The sequence below is a fragment of the Trachypithecus francoisi genome, unplaced genomic scaffold, assembly GCF_009764315.1.
Source record: "Trachypithecus francoisi isolate TF-2019V2 unplaced genomic scaffold, Tfra_2.0 Lachesis_group13, whole genome shotgun sequence".
Lineage (NCBI taxonomy): Eukaryota > Metazoa > Chordata > Mammalia > Primates > Cercopithecidae > Trachypithecus > Trachypithecus francoisi.
The window spans coordinates 94,046,557-94,066,477 of record NW_022681458.1 but is presented as its reverse complement, the minus strand read 5'-3'; the positions used below and the strand labels follow the sequence as shown (position 1 = coordinate 94,066,477).

Here is a 19,921-nt window from a genome sequence, read left to right as displayed (position 1 = left end):
ACACAAATCTTTTTAGTCCTTAAAGGTAATTACATCTGACAATGGTAAATGCCAGGATGCTTATTTAAAGAAGGGGAAGGTTTTCAGAGTGTGTGTAGGGGGAGGCCTTTCAGATGCTTTACAATATTATGAGCTCTTTTCCTATAGACAGCAGGTATAAGCCTCAGAGGCTAAACTAAGAGAAATCTGCTTTTAATGCAAAGAGGGAGACTAAAAATAGATGCTAATCTTCCTTTGGTGGTCTTTTTCTCCTTCTCCCACCAGAGTTCAGGGCGTTATTTCTCTAGAGTCTGTTTGCAGCTGTCTTCCTTGTTCGAATCAGTTATTCCATAATCACCATGTGGGGGCTTCTCCAGAGACTCGGTCCACTGCAGTGCAGGGAATATTCTCCATTAGTGTGGTGAGATTGCCATGGAGACAGATAAGCTAGTGTCAGGTCTTGCCTAGTGTTGGGGATTTACAGTCCCCGGACGTGTTTGTGAGCCGGACGGTGTAGTTACCAGGACGCTTCTGGAAGTCATTTTCTCGGCCCTTTGGAGGGCAGTGGTGTTGGAAAACCAGCTCTTGGTTCCTCTCCGGGCAGGAGCTGTGCTGCTTTAGTTACTGCGTGTTGCGGCTTTGTTCTTCTCCGTTGAAATGGCTGCTGTAAAAAATAATCCTGACTGCCTGACCTTTAGAATATAAACTGAAAAGAACTGGTTGTTTAGATGTAGCTTTGTAGGAGACATGTTAATGCTTTGATTGAGAGAATTGTTCGAGAGAAACCACAAAGTCTGCTGTAGGTTTCAAATACTGTTTTAATAATAATAAAAATAAACCTGAAAGGGACTTGCATGGCTATACCATGTTTTATTTTTGGAACTGAGCTCCAGCCACAAAGTTATTGTGAAGATCTCAGAAACACAAATCACAGAATAAGTAAAAATAGTAATTTATCTGCCAAGTCAGGGAGAGGAGGGGATAAGAGATGGACTTTAAACCATATTGCCTTTTGTGCTTTTTACATATGCTATCTTCATTTATCTTTAGAACAACCCTGTGATAAAGGCATTGTTATTTCCTCTCCTTTACAAAAAGTAAACCAAGAGAGTAAGCAGGAGATGGGCTTGTGATTAATGAGACCTGTTTAAAGGTACAATGTGGCTTTAGCGTCCTGCCATAGCACTGGAGATGACGGAGTCTCTTGACTACTTTCACAGTGCCTTGTAGCAGCATTGGCTAACTTGATGGATCTCTGCCATCTGGGACAACCCTTCTACTTGGTGATGCTGTAATTCCTTAATGGGAGAAGAGGGCAGCTTTAGGGGAAGTCAGGCCTGTGACTTTGGTTAGAACAGGTCACTTGCTGCTAAGGTTATAGAAGTCTACCCCGGCCCCTGCCCACTCAGCTGAATCAAAACATACACTGGGCAGCTCCTTAGCTCACCCTAGCCTCATGATACCATTGCCTCTTTGGCCATTTGAAACCAAAGAACACAGGGAATATGTCTCTTCCAGATGTTTTTGTATCTTACCTCTTTACTTGGAGTGAGTTAGCCTGTGGATAATATGACCATGTTCTGGTTGGTGTCTGGTCTAGTATAGCTAAGAATTTCATCTTTGTCATGCCTAAGCTGGAAGATTAAATTCATACTGTACTGGATTGCCCTGTTCCCAAATTTCAGAAGCTAGAGCTCAAAAATTAGAGATACTGTCACAATCCAAGAAGAGGAAGGGTATTTTTTTAAATATATTTTTTATTTTTATTTATTTTTATTTTTTTGAGACGGAGTCTTGCTCTGTCGCCCAGGCTGGAGTGCAGTGGCCAGATCTCAGCTCACTGCAAGCTCCGCCTCCCGGGTTCACGCCATTCTCCTGCCTCAGCCTCCCGAGTAGCTTGGACTACAGGCGCTCGCCACCTCACCCAGCTAGTTTTTTTTGTTTTTTTTTTTTTTTTTTTGAGGCGGAGTCTCGCTCTGTCGCCCGGACTGGAGTGCAGTGGCCGGATCTCAGCTCACTGCAAGCTCCGCCTCCCGGGTTCACGCCATTCTCCTGCCTCAGCCTCCCGAGTAGCTGGGACTACAGGCGCCCGCCACCTCGCCCGGGTAGTTTTTTTGTATTTTTAGTAGAGACGGGGTTTCACCGTGTTAGCCAGGATGGTCTCGATCTCCTGACCTCGTGATCCGCCCGTCTCGGCCTCCCACAGTGCTGGGATTACAGGCTTGAGACACCGCGCCCGGCCAAGGAAGGGTATTTACCAAAGTGTTAGTGGTAAATTTCTCTGGGGAAGGAACAGAATTAGAAGGGAGGGGTGAAGGAGGACTTTCAAGTTTTAGTTGTATATTCCACATTGCTTGAGTTGTTTATGTTAAGAATGTATCCTGAATTATTTATGTGGTTAGAAAATCTATCTATCTATCTATCTATCTATCTATCTATCTATCTCCATCTATCTATCTATCTCTATCTAATATGTTTAAGAAAAAAAAAAAGAACACGGTACTTCTTTTATAGCCCATGGATTTAGCAGACTGTAGAGAATATAGATCCTTTAACTGGATGAAATCCAGTCTGCACACTAAGGTTGTTGTGTTGATGGATATTTTAAGCTAGGAATTGGAACTGAATGAAATATTGATTTGGTTCAGGTTCAGTTCAAAGGCTACTCTGATATTCTGGTTTTGTTTCAGGTCAATAATTTTAGAAAAAATGCTTAAGTATAGCACAGTCTTGTTGGAAAAGGAAAAAGGGTTGGCTTAATTTTGTATTCAGCAAAGTAATGGTTTATTCTACGTTTTGCTTCAAGTTGCTGCTTCAAATGGAACTGTGATACAAAAGTGAAAACATTGGCTGTTAATTTTACTTAACACGGAGGCCCCATGTTGTATTTTGTGGTTATTCAGCGAGATAATGGAGTCATAAGCAGCAGAACTAAACTATGACAGTGTTTTGTTTATATTGAGATAAATGTGTACAGTGTTCAGGTGGGTTCCTTGAAGCATGATATATATTGTTAATGAAGCCACAGATTGAGATCTCAGTTACTCTATTATTTATTTTTATTTATTTATTTATTGAGACAAAGTCTCGCTCTTGGTGCCCAGGCTGGAGTGCAATGGCACTATCGCGGCTCACTGTAACCTTCGCCTCTCGGGTTCAAGCGATTCTCGTTCCTCAGCCTCCCAAATAGCTGGGATTACAGGTATGCACCACCACGCCCAGCTAATTTTGGTATTTTTGTACAAATAGTGAATTTTGTATTTTTGCTAGAGATGGTATTTTGCCATGTTGGCCAGGCTGGTCTTGAATTCTGGCCTCAAGTTTTCTGCCCGTCTTGGCCTGAGCCACTATGCCCCGCCTTCTATCATTTATTTTTGAAAAACTCTCTGACTCAATGCAGTTTTCCTGGGGAATTTTTACAAAATGGATTTTGTGGGCTGAGAACTGGGGTGAGGCTTGGAATACTGCAGACACTCTGACTACTGACTGCAGCAAGATGATTGTGGTGTTGATGGTAAACACTGTGATGGAAAAGTATGTTGGGTTTGGTTTTGCTTTCCAGGAAGATATTTGGGAGACTCAATGGGGCCAGTAGATTTCTTAGAATCCTTTTTATGCACTTTATGTCTTTGATGTTCTTGTTGGAGACAGCCACTGGCCAGCTTGCGAGCTGTACCTTTTCCATCAATTTGGTTGTCAAATTTGGCAATTCTTCCTTTGAAGGCCCCAACAAATGCTACTCTGCAGACTGAGAAGTCGTAGGTAGGATCTCTGCAAGATAGTCTAGATTGGCTGCATTTCTTGCCTAAGACTACCTGATATCAGAGTAGATTATTCTATTTGAACTTTCCAGCAGAGCCAATTAATTCTGGCTTCCTGGGGGAGACAGTGGTATTGAAATGCGAGCTTTTGCAGCGCTGGTCTTGGATCCAGGGCTACCCTCTCTTCTGACCTCAGATTCAGAGATTCTTGAATTCAGAGGATTTGAGCCTTACAGTGTTCTATCAAACAATGCCAGTGTGTTTCTTTACTTGGCTGTTTCTATTAATGAAACAGTGACATAATTAATTCATAATTAGGATGCCTTAGAGGTCTGTTTCCTTTTTAATCAATCACTAGAGAGAATATGACTCTAGTGAAGCCCCAGGATATTCCTCAACTAAAGCAAAATGAATGTAAAGAATTCAGGCATCTCTGCATGTTGGAGTAGCTTGGAATCAGTTTACTTCAGGGATGCATCTTGAGAGGAGATTTTACACAGTTCTCTTTTTTCTTAGACTTGTTTTGGCCAATTCACTAAGACCTTTCTTATCAAATAGAAAGAACACAAACTGTAACCACACAACAACCCTTTATTGTGTCCTCTGTGTATTTTTCACCAGGATTGGTTATTTTTAGTATTCCTCCTGGAGGGTTTCATGCTCAATTTCTTTAATCCCCAACTCTGCTCGGCTATGTTTTACAGGAGAAGCTGTGCCTGAGGATGAACAGATCAGTGCCAAGGACCAGAAGAACCTGGAGCCTTGTGATAACACCCCCATCATAGACAATATTGCTCCTGTTGTTGCTGGCATCTCTACAGAGGAGAAAGAGAAGTATGATGAAGAGATCTCTAGTCTCTACAGACAACTGGATGACAAGGTCTGTGGCCAGAGATTTATAGTTCTCACTCCGCTACAAAGATGAAAGAGGGCAGTCCCAGCTCCCTATGGAGCTGATGTAGGGCTACAGCCCGATCTTTATGTCTGGTTTTCTAATACCTACCCTAGCACTTTAATGGTGTAGACTCAGGGAGCTTGATTCATGTGGATTGGAAATGTTAAAGGGAACTTGATTGAAAGAGCAGTGTGTTGGCCTAGACAGACAGGCAGTTGTTACTTAGAGTCTTGTCTTCCAGAAATTGGACTGGGCTGATTACTGCATGAAAGGCGGGGTGTGTGAGTGTCTGTGATCTTTAAGTCTCCTTTCCTTTCTTCTCTTCACCTCTTGGAAACTCCAGCAGTAGCCTCAGCTAGGGGCAAAGGTGGTGACTCCCAAAATTCAAGCGTATACTTGAATCATATAGCTATAAGGCTCTGGGATGAGAAACAGATAGTAGTGTGGTCTGATGGCTTTACCTAATTGGTGAAGCTCTTTTCACTGATATATTCTTGAATGAAGTAGTTTGAACATGCTAATTGGGGATGTCCAATTTTATGACAAGCTTTTAGGACTCAAATAGTCATGTAAATGCACAAGTTGGCATAGAGGAAAAGAGGCGTTGGAGAACACTGGGAGAACCAATTAAAGGTTGGGTTAGGAATCCCAGAGGCATGAGAATTAAATTGATGTTTTATATGATTTTGGCATGTTGCCCTTGGAATATTCTAAATCCTTTCAGTTCAGTTCATTTCATCAAGGTTGCTGATATTTTTAGTCTGATTTAATCTTTTCTATTGTGGTTCAGCTCAGAGTGCTTAGGGACACCTCTGGCTTGTGTGAAACAGCTTTGTTATGTTAACATTGCCATTAATCTTACAGGCCTCTCTCTTTAGGGTAAAGCTCAGAGTCTGGTATAACCTTTGCAAGCTGAATGTGACTGATCGCCTTAAGGAAGCTAGTTCTGCTTGTTTGTGATTCCAAGAGCTTGCACTATAACCACAGCATTATTCTGGGGTCATCCTACCCTTCTGAAAACACATTTAATAAAATATTCACACCCATGAGATGAGTTACTTGCCCTTTAGGCTCCAAGCATACCGTTATCTTCCATTTCTGTCTATGTATTTTATGCAAAACTTCAAAGAGAAAAAAATAGATCAATAGTAAGTTAACAGTATATGCAATTTCTTGATTTCTCCAAGGAATTGCTATTGTTTAAACAGTAAAGAACATTAGACCATATGCATTTTTTTCTAATTTTAGAACTGATGGGCTCATTTTTAGTAATCGCAGAGAATCCTGGGTGAGAGGGTGAGAAGCTGTGTCTGTGCTCAGTTCTCTATGAATAGACGCCTGCATGGCGGAATCGGGATCATTTACCTTGGCAGCACAAGGAACTTTCATTGATCCAAGAGAGAGACTTTAGAGTCTCAAATCCAGCATACAAAATGTAGTGATTAGGACAGAGAGATGAAAATGCCATGTCCAAGGCATTCAGTTGGTAGCTGAAGAGCTGGCTTGAGAGTCTCCGTTTCCTGATGGTCAGCCTAGGCCATTTTGTTATGTCATTTTCCTACAGCATGTGCTTTGAAAATTCTGAGACCCACTGTTCGAGGCTAGTATTTGTGGTCCATCGCACCATGATGCTGAGAGATGTGGGAGAGGACTGAGCCTAGAAACCTCAGCCTTAGGGGGCACCAGAGCTAATGGTTTGCCCTCAGTGACCCTTCCCATAGACTGCCTGATTATGTCTCACTAGCTGTCATTCTTAAGGGTCCTCCTCTGAAATGTTCTAGGAGGCACCTCCATGTTTCTGTTGACGTAGGTGGTTTGATGCTTGAAGAATACATGACGTGGGATATGGCCCCTTCTTAGTTTACCGAAAGGTAGAACAGGAGGTATTTACGTATGGGTGAGGCACTAGCCCAGGGTGGTTATGTGACTTACCCAAGGGTATATCACACACAGGCAGCAGAGCTAGGATGAGGTTATATATCTTCTGACTCCCACCCAGTGCTCTTCCCATTTCGCCCTCAGCCCTTTAAATGAGGACCTAGTCCACCTCAGTGAATCTATTTAGGGTGTGGAGGGAGAAAGACCACATGGTTTCCTCCCAGTTGCCCTTTCTGTCCCTCCGTGCTGCCCCACCAGGGCTCCAAGCACAGGTACTCTCCCGAGGCCACGCTGTGTGATGGGCAAGCATGCGCTGTGGAGTCAGACCTGTGACAATGACACTGAGACCGGGGCAGACCTGTGACAATAGTGCTGAGTCCTGGGCTGGTGCCTGGCTCCGCTGAAGGTGCTTTTCTCATCTGTATTGTGGGACTCATATCTGTTACTTCGAAAGGTTGTGGTGAGGATTAAAAGTTTCCAGTACATTGCAGGTGCCCAGTAAATATTAGTTTCCTTCTTTCTCCTGGGCTGGACTGGGCTCTGCTTACTTCTGTGTGTGGTGTGGAAGGGGTGAGGTGCCAAGGCAGCCACCAGCAGAGATACAATGTGAACAAGCTGGCGCTGGCACTCCCTGTCTCTTAGTCCCTGTCCCTCTACACTACTGCTCTGCTCTTGGAGATCCTGACATGAACCAAGCTTAAATAGAAATGAAAGTTGATTATTTTTATGCAGATTGCCATTGCAACAAAAACATCTTTATAATTGACAGTGACCTATTGACAACCAGGGTTGACCAGTTCCTCATTTATAAGGGTGTGCATGTTATTTTGTTTTATTTATTATTATTATTATTATTATTTGAGATGGAGTCTCGCTCTGTTGCCCAGGCTGGAGTCCAATGGCACGATCTTGGTGCACTGCAACCTCCACCTCCCAGGTTCCAGCGATTCTCCTGCCTCAGTCTCCTGAGTAGCTGGGTCTATAGGCACACACCACCACACGCGGCTAATTTTTGTATTTTTCGTAGAGATGGGGCTTCACCATGTTGGCCTGGGTGGTCTTGATTTCCTGACCTCATGATCCACCTGCCTCGGCCTCTCAAAGTGCTGGGATTACAGCCCTGAGCCACCATGCCCAGCCGCATTATTTTTTAATTTTTGAGATGGGGTCTGTTCTGTTGCACAGGCTAGAGTGCAGTGGTGAAATCACAGCTCACTGCAGCTTCAACCTTCCAGGTTCAAGCCATCCACCTGCCTCAACCTCCTGAGTAGCTGGGACTACAGGCACATACCACTACACTCAGCTAATTTTTTTTTTTTGTATGTTTTGTAGAGACAGGGATTTGCCATGTTGTTCAGGTTGGTCTCGGACTCCTGGGCTCAAGTGATCAAGCTGCCTTGGCCTCCCAAAGTGCTGGGATTATAGGCGTGAGGCACTGTACCTGGCCTCATGTTATTTCATGTATAAGAAAATTCAAGTATAAAATACTTTCTGAAAAGTACTTTAAAATCTGTTATCCATGGACTAGATCTTTAGAGCCGGCATCAGAGTGAGTATGCTTATGCATGTTCTAAGAGATGCAGTTGAATGTGTAGATATAAGCACAGCTTATTATTCTGGAAGTTTTGAAAGACTTAAAAAAAAAATCACAGTGGATCTCATTAATTCCTTAGGTAAGTTGCCTTAATAAAGGGTAAATGTAGTTTGGGAAATGTCTGTGATACAAGTCATCCACGTCTTCTGTAAATATCATCCTTGTTCTTCATCCTTCCCAGGTGGGGCCAGGGGCCCTTGGTTTTTCACTGTACCTTAAAAATCACTGCATCCCAGCTTGTCACCTGTTGGGAGGAAGCCTGCATCTTCAGGCTTTGCAATGAGCACAGTGTAAGGACGGAGTTCACTCCATTTCTCTCCTCTCATGGTTTATATCACTTGTAGTGCTTGTCCATTTGTCCCAGGAGAAGAGATGGTGGCTCTCTAATGGTAAACTCTTTGAATCCTTTATGCTAAGTTGTTTAATATTTAAGTGCTCAGGAACATAAACACAAATCGTTCCTGGTAACTGACATGCTAAGTTTATAAAGTAGAAGAGAAAATATATCTACAGAATAGTCTTCTAGTTGTAGAAGTGCCAGTTTTTGGAGGTTTCATTCTGATATAATTTCCCTAACTCACCCGCCAGAAATACGATTTGTGCAGGAAAATAGAACCATTAAAGAAACATTGGTGTAAAGAGTTCAGTAGAAACAGGATCTCTTTGAGCAGAAAAGCGAAGCCAAATGATATTCTACATAAAGGACAAGGAGATTCGAATCCTTTATGGCTGATTTTAGAATTTTCTTTCTCCATGGAATGCATTAGTTTGTGACATTAAATTAACATGATTCAAATGTATGCCTAGATACCACCAAACAGGCTGGGGAATATCCTGTGGAACATTGAGGTTCTGTGACCCAGGCCCTTAAGTTTGGGTTGGATTTCATCTGTGGAAAAGGCAAAAGGCACAGTACAGGGTGTGTTTTTCTGGGCTGCTGATGAAAACACCTAGGCAGGACCTGGCACGGAGAAGTGCCCAAGGATGCTCAATTGAATCTGACTCTGTCTGTTGTTTAGACCCTCGAAGCCAGGTTGTTATCTTCCCAGGCTATGGTTTAAATTTTATTTGAAGTCGTGAAAATAATGCAACGAAGACTGTGTTTTTTATGTAGTTAGCCGTCATCTGCCTGCTGCTTAGCCTGCACTGGGGGTGGACCGAGTCTAAGGGGAGGTGGGGAGAGGTAGGCAGCAAATACCCTTGCTTTTGTGGCAGCAACACCTAGTGGCAGAAAATGAGAGAGAGAAGAGAGAATTTGCCTTTCCCACTTCAGTGACAGCCGAGAAAGTAAGCATGAATGCTTCTGCCCCTCAGCTGCCATGAGGTTTTTTTGCTTTTTGGTTTTTTCGTTTGTTTGTTTGTTTTTAAATTGTTAAGAAAATTAACTTCCAGTGGAGAGGGAGGTCTTCCAATGCCAAATCTCCAGTTCATGTTTCTCCGGTCTGAGAGGTTTGAAGTGGAAACGTTGGCTCTCCCTACCGATCCGGTGGTAGCACTCCTGCTTACTGATGTGTTTGACAAGATTTGGGACAATAACATATGATAGTGCAGCTAGATAGAAATTCACTCCTTTATTTTTTGAATTAGGAATTTCACTCTTAACATCTTTGAATTGAGAGGGATATCTCTAACGTCCCTTTCAGTTCCCAAACCCTAGGTCTCTGATTTCTCAATGAGCAGGAATTGAGTTGAACGTGCAGGGTATTATATTTCCAGAATATTCAGCTGTTTCATCTGCTGAGAAAGGTGGGTGAAGAGGTATTTTAACTGAATGAGCTCTCGGAACCTGTCTGTTTTCTGTGCAGCAACGCCACACCACTCCTTCCTTCTTATTAGCAAGCTTATGGTAGCCACCTGTCATTGAGAGACTGGGATATCGAAAATGACATAACTAACAAAAAAAAACAAACATGATGTTTCGTTTCAGGATGATGAAATTAACCAGCAGAGCCAGCTGGCTGAAAAGCTGAAGCAACAGATGTTGGATCAGGACGAGGTAAAGAATGCAATATATTTTTTTCCCACAAGGTTCTTCTATTACTCTTTGTTGTTGATGTTTATTCCAGGAATCTAATTGGCAAAGAAGCTTTTCATAATCACAGAATCATGTGGAAATTTCTTGGTAGATTTCCCTTCACTGCCTCTTACAAGCTGATTATCACTGAATTTAGAAAATACATGTCTGACTTTCAAAAACCCCTGATGTTTTGAGATTGAGTAGCCAGTGGCTACACTTTTGTCCTGGAAGGGCAGAGACCTTTGGTTGATTGATCAGGCAAGGATGATCCTTTTTTATTTTTATTTTTTTTGAGATAGGGTCTCTCTGTTGTCCAGGCTGGAATGCAGTGGTGCAATCATGGCTCACTGCAACTTCCAGGGCTCAAGTGATCTTCCCGCATAAGACTCTCAAGTAGCTAAGACTACAAGAGTGTGCCACCATACCTAGCTAGCTTTTTAATATTTTGAGACAGAGTTTCTCTATGTTGCTAAGGGTGATCTTGAACTCCTGGCCTCAAGCATGCCTCCTGCCTTGGCTCCCAAAGCACTGGGATTACAGGTGTGAGCCACCACACCTGGCCTTGGGCAAGGATGATTCTGCCTCCAAATACCCACTATACTGTGTCCTGTTGTTTGAGTCCTACTTCAGTTTTGCAATCAGCTGGCTCAGATCTTTGATATACACCATGTTCTCCTGCTGTCCTGTAGGGATACACAAACAAAAACAAAAATAGAAGGTAGAGGAGGGGAAGGCAAAGAGAACGGGGCCCGAGTACTGCGTCAGCATGTATTTAATACACTAAAAAGGAGGCAAATTGTTTTCAGTCTCTCCCCAAAGGCATTCAGTTCTTCAGTAAGTGTTTTTATTACACTGTGTTTTGCCAAGTATTTTACAAACAAGAACCTAAGCAAAGGATAGCCAGCCAACCTATTAAACATGCACAATTAATAATTCCCTTGCTGAGGACCATTTAAGTGTTGTTCTCTTTTGTGCTTTAAGTTGCTTTCTGCTTCGTTGCTGAAATGCTAAGGATTGAATCCCACTGTGCAATGACAGCAGGTGCCTGGGTTCCTGTCCTCAGTCCCAGGCCTCTGTAGGCATAAGGGACTCTGTAACCATTTCCTTCCTCTTTGTTCCTCTTCATCTCTTTAGGGCAATGATTACCTCCCCTGCCCAAACACTTCCCTTGGTAGGGAGACAAGCTACACTTTTATAATCAGGTGAACCATATTTCCTTGTTCTCTCTCTCTTAGCTATAGTCGAGGCCTTCCATTTGCCTGCGTTTCCTGCCTTCTACCTCCCATTCTACTCCAGTTTACCCCACATTGGCACAGCTGCCTGAGTAAACTTTCCTTCTTGTTATTGTTAAAACTCCTTAACAGTTTTATTTTTCTATACTATCAAGGCAGTATGTGTTCAATATAGGAAAACCAATGTAGGAACAAAGAACGAGAGTGTCGGCAAGCCCAGACATTCGCTTTTAACTAATGATAATGTTTGGGGTACATCCTTCTATATCTTCATGATGGATGTTAAAAAAAGGTGACCGATCGCTCTTGTACACTGTTTTAGTTGATTGTGAAGTCAACCCGTTTACAATGTGAAATCCTGATAACATTTAAAAACTATGTAAGTGTTATTCCTTGTCATTTCCTTGGAAATGACTCAGATCTTTTGTTTGTTTGTTTATTTATTTATTATTTAGATGAAGTCTCAGTCTGTTGCCCAGGCTGGAGTGCAGTGGCATGATCTTGGCTCACTACAACCGCTGCCTCCCGAGTTCAAGCAATTCTCCTGCCTCAGCCTCCCGAATAGCTGGGATTATAGGTGTGCACTACCATACCCAGCTATTTTTTTTTTTTTTTGTATTTTTAGTAGAGATGGAGTTTTGCCATGTTGGCCAGGCTGTTCTTGAACTCCTGACCTCAGGTGATCCACCTGCCTCAGCTTCTCAAAGTGCTGAGATTACAGGCATAAGCCACTGCGCCTGGCCCCATCCTTTGCTTAAAATATGGAATAGCTATACAATACAGTGATTTTCGATGTGTAATTCATTCTTTGAGTTAAGGGTATACAGCTATAAACTAACAACAACAACTACAAAAACAACATATGAAAAACAACATACAAAACAAAACACATGCACACAAAACAGATTTTTGCAATGAGAACATATCTGTCTTTTTCTTTTATTTTTTTTATCACCTGGACCATACAGTGGGGTTTCCCATCATCCTGAACTTTTCCAACTTGTTTTCTTATATCTGGCTTTTAAATTACTTACTTTTGGATACAGCATAGAACATAAACATTTGAACATTAGATTCACAAGTTCCATGCCATCTCATTTCCCCAGCTTTTAGCTTCCACAAGAAGAGATTATGAGAAGATACAGGAGGAGCTGACACGTCTCCAGATTGAAAATGAGGCAGCCAAGGATGAGGTGAAAGAAGTTCTCCAGGCCCTGGAAGAGCTGGCTGTCAATTACGACCAGAAATCACAGGAAGTGGAGGATAAGACCCGGGCCAATGAGCAGCTGACAGACGAGCTGGCCCAGAAAACGGTTGGAGCATTTGTGTCTAGGGGGTGGGACTTCCTTGGCTGCCATTCCTGTACTCATATTGATATTCATTGACAGACATGGTATAAGAAGGCAGTAGCTGAATAGTTATTCAGTGTTAGATGCATTCCCTGAGGTCCCTCCAACAATTGAAATACTTCATGCAAGTGACTTTTGTTCACTCGTCCTGGAACTGCACATCATGACTGTTTTATATCCAGAGAGTTGATAACATTAGTGGGGATGCTTTGTGGGAATAGTCACAAGAGTGTAGACTTTGGAGCCAGAAAAATCTTAGTTACAAGTCTGACTTCATAACTCTTAGACCTTAGCTGAGACAGTTAAGCTTCGTGAGTATTCATTCCCTTATCTGTAAAAATGGTGATGATAACATGCTGCTTGCATGGTATGAGGATTAGTGACAGTTTATGTAAAGCACTTAGTGCAGATCTGTGCATATGCTACAGTATCAATACATACATCTCAAAGCATTGCTACTGGCAAGAGTGGGGCCCCATGGAAGGTATGGACTTCACTCTTCTTGCTTATACCCTCCTGAATGAATTCCATTCCCTCCAGTCAGCTTCTTGTTCTGGCTGTTACCTTCAGGAGCCTGGAACTAAGCTGCCCTTGTTTGTTTGTTTGCTGTTCTGTTTTAAGCCAGTGCTTCAGCCTGCGCATTCCCTTATTTCCAGATTCTCCAAATGAAAGACGCCATAGGTTCTGCAGTGAGCTAGCGGTAGCAGGAGCAGTGAGTGTTTGGCATGGCGGGGTGGGATATGTCCTTTTCTACCTGGAAAATGGGTGGTGGAGAAGCTGACTGGCTCTAACCTGCTGTCCTTAGTACCTCTGCCCAATGGCCTGGTGTCCTGGGCTTGTGCCCAGCCTGCTTTGTGGAAAGCATCCAGTTTAAAAAGAAGTAGCAGATGGCGCAGGAGAATGCTGATCTGCCGACTGTGAGGCTGACAGGAAATGCTCCTCACGGCATACATTCAGCTGCATGGAGGAAGACTTTTCTAGCAGCTTCCCAAGATGGGGACTACTGCCTCTGAGGATTTTAAAAACAAGATGACATAAGCAGTTGGCAATACCAAACAAAATAAAACAAACTCATTCCAAAGTCACTTAGGAAAGGGGGCGACTTAGATTTCCTCTGCTTAGTGTTTTCTATCGGATTATTTTAATTAGTCCTTCATATTACTTGCTTCTTAAAACAATGAAACATTTTTCAAAATACAGTTTTTAATTTGCCATGAAATCAAAGTATTACTAGATTGGTGTAGAAGGCTATTAAAATTAGACAGATTGTTTAAAAATGCTCTAGCTGCATATGGGAGAATTTTATAAATAGATAACTGTTTTCCTGATGTTGAACGTTAGTTAAGAATACATACCTTTTGGCAAGATGCATGAAGGATGAAAAAGAGATGAGTTTATTAAAGTTTGACAAGAAAATAGAGCTTCTGCTATATAATAAGAAACCAACTATTTGTTGGTTTTTAATAAGTAACCTATTGTTGGTTTGTAATAAGTAACCTAATTTTGAAAAAAGATGAAGAGTGTTTAATTCAGCTTCACTCTGAAAATTTGAAGACTTTTTTTTTTTGAAGTTGTTTTCTAAACTTATTAAACTACCTCTGGGCCATCTATTCTAGACCCATCTGTCTTTATCAATTTAGGTGGGAATATGGAGGTGGCCGAGGGAGCAGGTTTGTTTAGGAGTGGAGGTGGGGACCCTTGCAGGTAAGTTTAGACCCTGAAATGAAACAGGTAGGACTGACATAGAATATCTGGTAAGCAGGAAGAAGCAATTACATGTTATAAACTTAAGGACTTCTTTTTTGGCTTTTACTTATTTTTAATAACTTATTTCCCTGACTTGGAATTGTCATCTGATGTGTAGACATATAATGTATCAGGCCATGTGATATAACTTGTTGATAAAGAGTTCATCTTCTTATCCAAGAATGCAGTGCTATGTGAGAGTTTGCCTTCAAAGGATTCTAGGTTGAAGTCATGTAAGTCATGTAAAAGAAATACATTCTACATGATGGTGTTATGTGTAATGTAGAGTGTATGAAATTGATGGGCAACCCTTTGAATTTGTTGTTGAAATTTGTTTTTCAGACTACACTGACAACCACACAGAGAGAGCTGAGCCAGCTACAAGAGCTTAGCAACCACCAGAAGAAAAGGGCAACTGAGATCCTGAATTTGCTGTTGAAAGATCTGGGGGAGATTGGTGGAATTATTGGCACCAATGATGTGAAAACTGTAAGCCAGCCCTTCCTTTATCTTCTCTACCTGCTCCTATCAAGTTAGCAGGGTCTGTGCTTTACTCTCTTAAGCATTCAATGCTTAGCACTGTGCTTTGCATCTGCCATATGCTGGTTAATGTTTGAATGAATGAAAAAAGGGCTAATTGAATGACTGAGTGAATTGTTTGTTGGGGTGAGGAGGAGGAGAAAAAATGATCTTTCAGGTCTAGGCAATGTCTTCAAATCTTGGTTGGCTTTGTGTAAATTGGTTTATTTCTCAAACTTATTTCCTAATGTTGCAGAAGTTTGGAATTAAATCGCTTAAGCAACAGTTCTAGTCTCAGAATTGTGTTTTTCCTTTTCTAAAAGAACCCAGTGGAATGAAAATTCTCCAACAAGTCGGTGTGAAAGTATTAGGATTCTAACAGTGGCTTAAGCAATAAAATCACATTTAATTATTCACAATATGAGAAGTCTAAAATCTTGCTACTCAGGGTATGATCTTCCTCACCTAGGAGCTTATTGGAACTACAGCCTCTCAGGCCCCACTCAGACCTATTGAATCAAAATCTGCACTTTAACAAGATTCTCCAGGTGATTCTTTATGCTTATTAAAGTTTGAGAACCAAATTTTGGTTTGGTGCCATGGCTCAACAATGTCAAATTCTCAGGCTTTTTCTCTATTTCCTTTCTCCTGTCCTCAGCCTGTTTCCTTTTCATAATCCAGAGGATTGTGCCTCATGGTAGCAAAATAGCTGCTGTAGTACCGATCATTACATCCTCACTCAACCACATCCAAGGCAGGATGGGCTTAATCCAGGAGGGAAATGTATCCCAGAAGTCCCCAGGAGACATATCCTTACACTTCATTGGCCAGAATTGGATCACATGACCACTCCACATTTCTGGGAAAGCAAAGGGGAATAGGATTACTATAATTGGCATAAACCAATCATGATGAATCCCTTGGGGTTATATACATTGTTGTTCTTATTTATTTATTTATTTATTTTTTAAGACAGTGTTTTGCTTTTGTTGCCCAGGCTGGAGTGCAGTGGCGCAATCTCAGCTCACTGCAACCTCTGCCTCCTGGGTTCAAGCAATTCTCATGCCTCAGTCTGCTGGGATTACAGGCATGTGCCACCAGGCCCTGCTAATTTTTGTATTATTATTATTTTTTTAAGTAGAGATGGGGTTTCTCCATGTTGGCCAGGCTGGTCTCAAATTCCTGGCCTCAAGTATTTCGCTCGCCTCTGCCTCCCAAAGTGCTGGGAATACAGGTGTGAGCCACCACAACTGGCCATTGGTGCTGTTGACAGCAAGAAAGTCAGAGATGTGGGGATAATAGGGGTGGTATAAAGTTGTCCAGAAGCTAGGAATAGAAGGAAGAGATAGAATTAAAAATGGTATCAGCCAAGAATAGGTAACAATTTGCTGGAATATAGAAAGGCCAATTGTTGTCATTAACCAAAAAAAAGGATAGAGACATTTTTAAAACAAAACAAAGCTTTATTGAGGCATAATTTACATAAAGCTGCACATATTTAAAGTATGCAGTCTGAGAAATTTTGACATATGTGTACAGTCATGAAACCATCAACACCATTAAGATAATGAATGTCTCCATCTCCCCCAAAAGTATGTGGGGGAGGTTTCTGGTCTCTCTATTTTGTTTCATGGATCAAATCTTTCTGCCAATACCACAATGTTTTGATCACGATAGCTTTATAATAATATAGCCTCTTATACAAAGGAGTCATTGATGAATATATGTTGATTTTGTTGAGCTGGGGAATGGTATTACATTGCTTACCTTACATGTCACAACTTCCTGAAACCAAGTTCTTTGAATTTAGCCATTTTATCTTTAAAAGGCTGAACTCTACATCAGTCTGCTTAGTGGGAACACTCAAGTTGTGAGTTGGGATTGTTAAATACTGGAAAATGCTCCCAAGATCAGGCTTCTTTGTAGACTAGACTATTTCTGGGAAATGTTGAAAGCCCTTTTAGGATGGCGTAACAGGTCTCGGCTTAGAGTACATGACTGCTCCTAAACGTAACCATTCTTTCATGGAACCTTTATTGTAACTGATTATTTCATAAATCCTTGTGAATGAGTCTAATTCTAGCACAGACTTCTCAGATACTATAGAGTTAATCTTATTAAGCTTCAGTTTGGTGATTTTATATTTGAAGATTTAATTTTTTGAACCATACATTGGTGTTGAGCAATAAAATTTGATGTGAGGTGATTAAGTGGCCTCACAATATGAAGGTGGAGTTGATTTATGGGAAGTTGATGCTTGCTGCTGATAACGATAAAGGAAGAAGGTATTTTTATGCTAAGTTCTAAAATAGAGCTGATGAAAATGCTAATGAAATCAGGAGTGTCTGGGTGCTTCAGTATTGAAAAAAGAGTCTTTACTTTTGGGACTCTGAAGTATGATTGAGATTGAGATTATTTTTAAATAATCAATTGCATGTTTTTGAGATTATTTTTGGATTCCAGACATTGGATGTCCTAGTTAATTTCATTGATAGCCCTCATTTATATCATTCTGGTTTTTTTCATATAATTATGAGTTCATCATTAGGGTGATGAGAGCTAATGGAGTAGTATGACTTTGGGTGAGTCACTGTACTTCTTTGGGCTTCATTTTTCTCATTTATAAAATGATAAGATAAGCTCAGACAATATCAAAGATTGTCATCTCAGAAATTACATGACTTCTGCACATTTGTTTCAGATTTATCCTTATAGGTACAGGTACTTTTCTTATTGGTCATGACTGTGGATTGATATGGTAATTCTTTTGATATAGGAGAATGAGCAGATCAAGGAAATTTGCTTCAGTGGTTTTGTATTTTTGTTCCTAAAATGCCATTTAATTTTCACAAGGTCCTTCCTAGTAGGACTGTGGGATGGGGGAAAAATATGGCTGTTGGAGCCTTCCCCAGTTCATAGTTCTAGAATATGACAGCTCTGAACAACCAGAAAACAGAAAAACCCATATATCCTCAGCTCAGTCATGTCTTGAAACATTTCCAGAGTCCAGTCATTTTGTTTCATCCACAAAACAAGATGAGTCCAGCATATAACAAGATGAGCCCAGTGTGAATTTTATCTGAGTTTATGAGTGAGCCTTCTCTTCCTTTCATGTACTGGTGACACTGAACTGTCAAGAGAAGTATGATGAGGTCCATACATTTGGAAAGGAGACCTTTATTTTTCATAAAGGGTTGCAGGCTGCAGGATGACCATTCTTACAGGTTGGGAAGTGTAACCTCTGGCCAGAAGCCAGAAATAAGCACTTTGAGGGTGGGAAGAATAAGAAAGGGATTTATGTTTTTCATGGGGTGGCCAAATATACTTATCCAACAGGTTACAGGAGGAGTTATGAAGATTCATGAAGGAGTGGCATGTGCATGTGTAGTAGGAAAACATGTATGCAACATGGGTCCATGTTCACTTTGGTTTAGAGACTTAACATTTAAATGTATTATAATTAGGCCCTATACATCAAAGGGTGAAGCAGAGGACATGAAGGCTCTCTGCGTGCAGCCTTAGCCTGGCCAGAACCAGAACCACTTCGTGGTTGGTGGTCTCTTGTTGGGGAAGGAACACTGGTTGGTGGTTGTGTTGAAACTGCAAAAGAGAAGGGCAGGGGCAGGCCGTGGTTGATACCAGCAGTGAAGCAGTGGAGTGAATATTTCAAAAGGGCTGGCTTCTGTTTAACCCTTGGGGAAGAAAGCCTAATGCCGATTGACGAGGAGGGGGTATGACCAGGCGTTTCCGATTTCACAATCTGTCATGGCCTGGAACTCGGTATTTAACATTTCTCTGGGGTCTCCTTGGCCACGAGGGGGTCTGTTCAGTCATTTGGGGGTTTAGGATTTTATTTTTATTTCTTGTGGCCTACCTTACCTCGCTACCTTCAAAAGAATCTAGCCAGAAACTGAATAGAAAGTTGAGGTAGAGTAAACGAACTGAATTGGACTCACTGCCTAATTTTTGTTTGGCCCACACTGACTTGTAGGCCTTTAAATGTGAACATGCACCTTACTTACCTTGGGTGTGGTCTAGGAATGGCAGTAGTTCATCATCTTGCATAGCCACTCCATGCTCAAGAGACGGGGTAGGGAGGTGGAGAGGTGGGGGTGACTCCCTGTATAGGCAGGTAGAAGCAGCAGGCCACATCTTCCATAGATTTCATGACGGTGCAGTCTTTTCTCCTGGGTTGGTCATTGATACTGGATCCCATGGTCTAGTATGTACTACTGGGGCATTATCAGACTCTGGGACAGTTATAAATAACATTTCAGCACAAACTGATTTTTTTTTTTTTTTTTTTTTTTTAAATAACAGTGTCCTAAAATTACTGGAAACCTTTGAACGTGAAACCACTAAATATATGAACTCTGTAGTGGTAAGAAACCTCACAGTTAAAAACCATTTGTTAGGGGTATTGTTTTTATCCATCAGCCTCAAACTCAAAATCTCCTTTTAGATCTCTAAGGACAAGAACTGGCTTTAGAACTTATAGCTCTGGTTTGGAAGAAGAAATGTCTAGCTCTCATTTTGGAGGAAGCCCATCTTTATACATATCTATATTTTTACTCTTCCTCAATTTACATGGGATCTGGGCATAAAAGACAAAGTGTCCTACTTTAACAGACCTGGAAAAGAAGAGGGATTCATTCTCTTCCCAGGGTGCCAGAGCTGCTGGCTTAGCAGCATTTTCCTACCAGGAGCTGGTATAGGCTGTGAATTCCATGTGGAAGAGATGGATTTTACTTTATCTTTCTGCAGAAACTGGACAAGATGTAAGATACACCTGGTCAGGCTCAGGAAGGTGTTTCTCATCCCTCACCTACACTGGACTAAAGACAATGGCAGAACACACTGAACTTGAAGATTGCATGCTTTTCTCACCCAGTGTCTCCATGCCATTGGAATAGAAAAGGAATGTAGCGAGGAATGGTGTTGGTAGGCAGAT

General features: G+C 41.5%; 1 protein-coding gene across 1 annotated transcript in view; it reads left to right on the top strand.

Annotated features, from left to right (window-relative positions):
- Positions 1-19,921, top strand: part of KIF5C (kinesin family member 5C) — a 161,001-nt gene that overhangs the window by 102,789 nt on the left and 38,291 nt on the right. The window contains exons 12-15 of the mRNA XM_033231561.1: positions 4,445-4,620; positions 10,035-10,103; positions 12,463-12,669; positions 14,794-14,940. Coding sequence (XP_033087452.1) covers positions 4,445-4,620; positions 10,035-10,103; positions 12,463-12,669; positions 14,794-14,940 — 599 coding nt within the window. The remainder of the gene's footprint in view (positions 1-4,444; positions 4,621-10,034; positions 10,104-12,462; positions 12,670-14,793; positions 14,941-19,921) is intronic.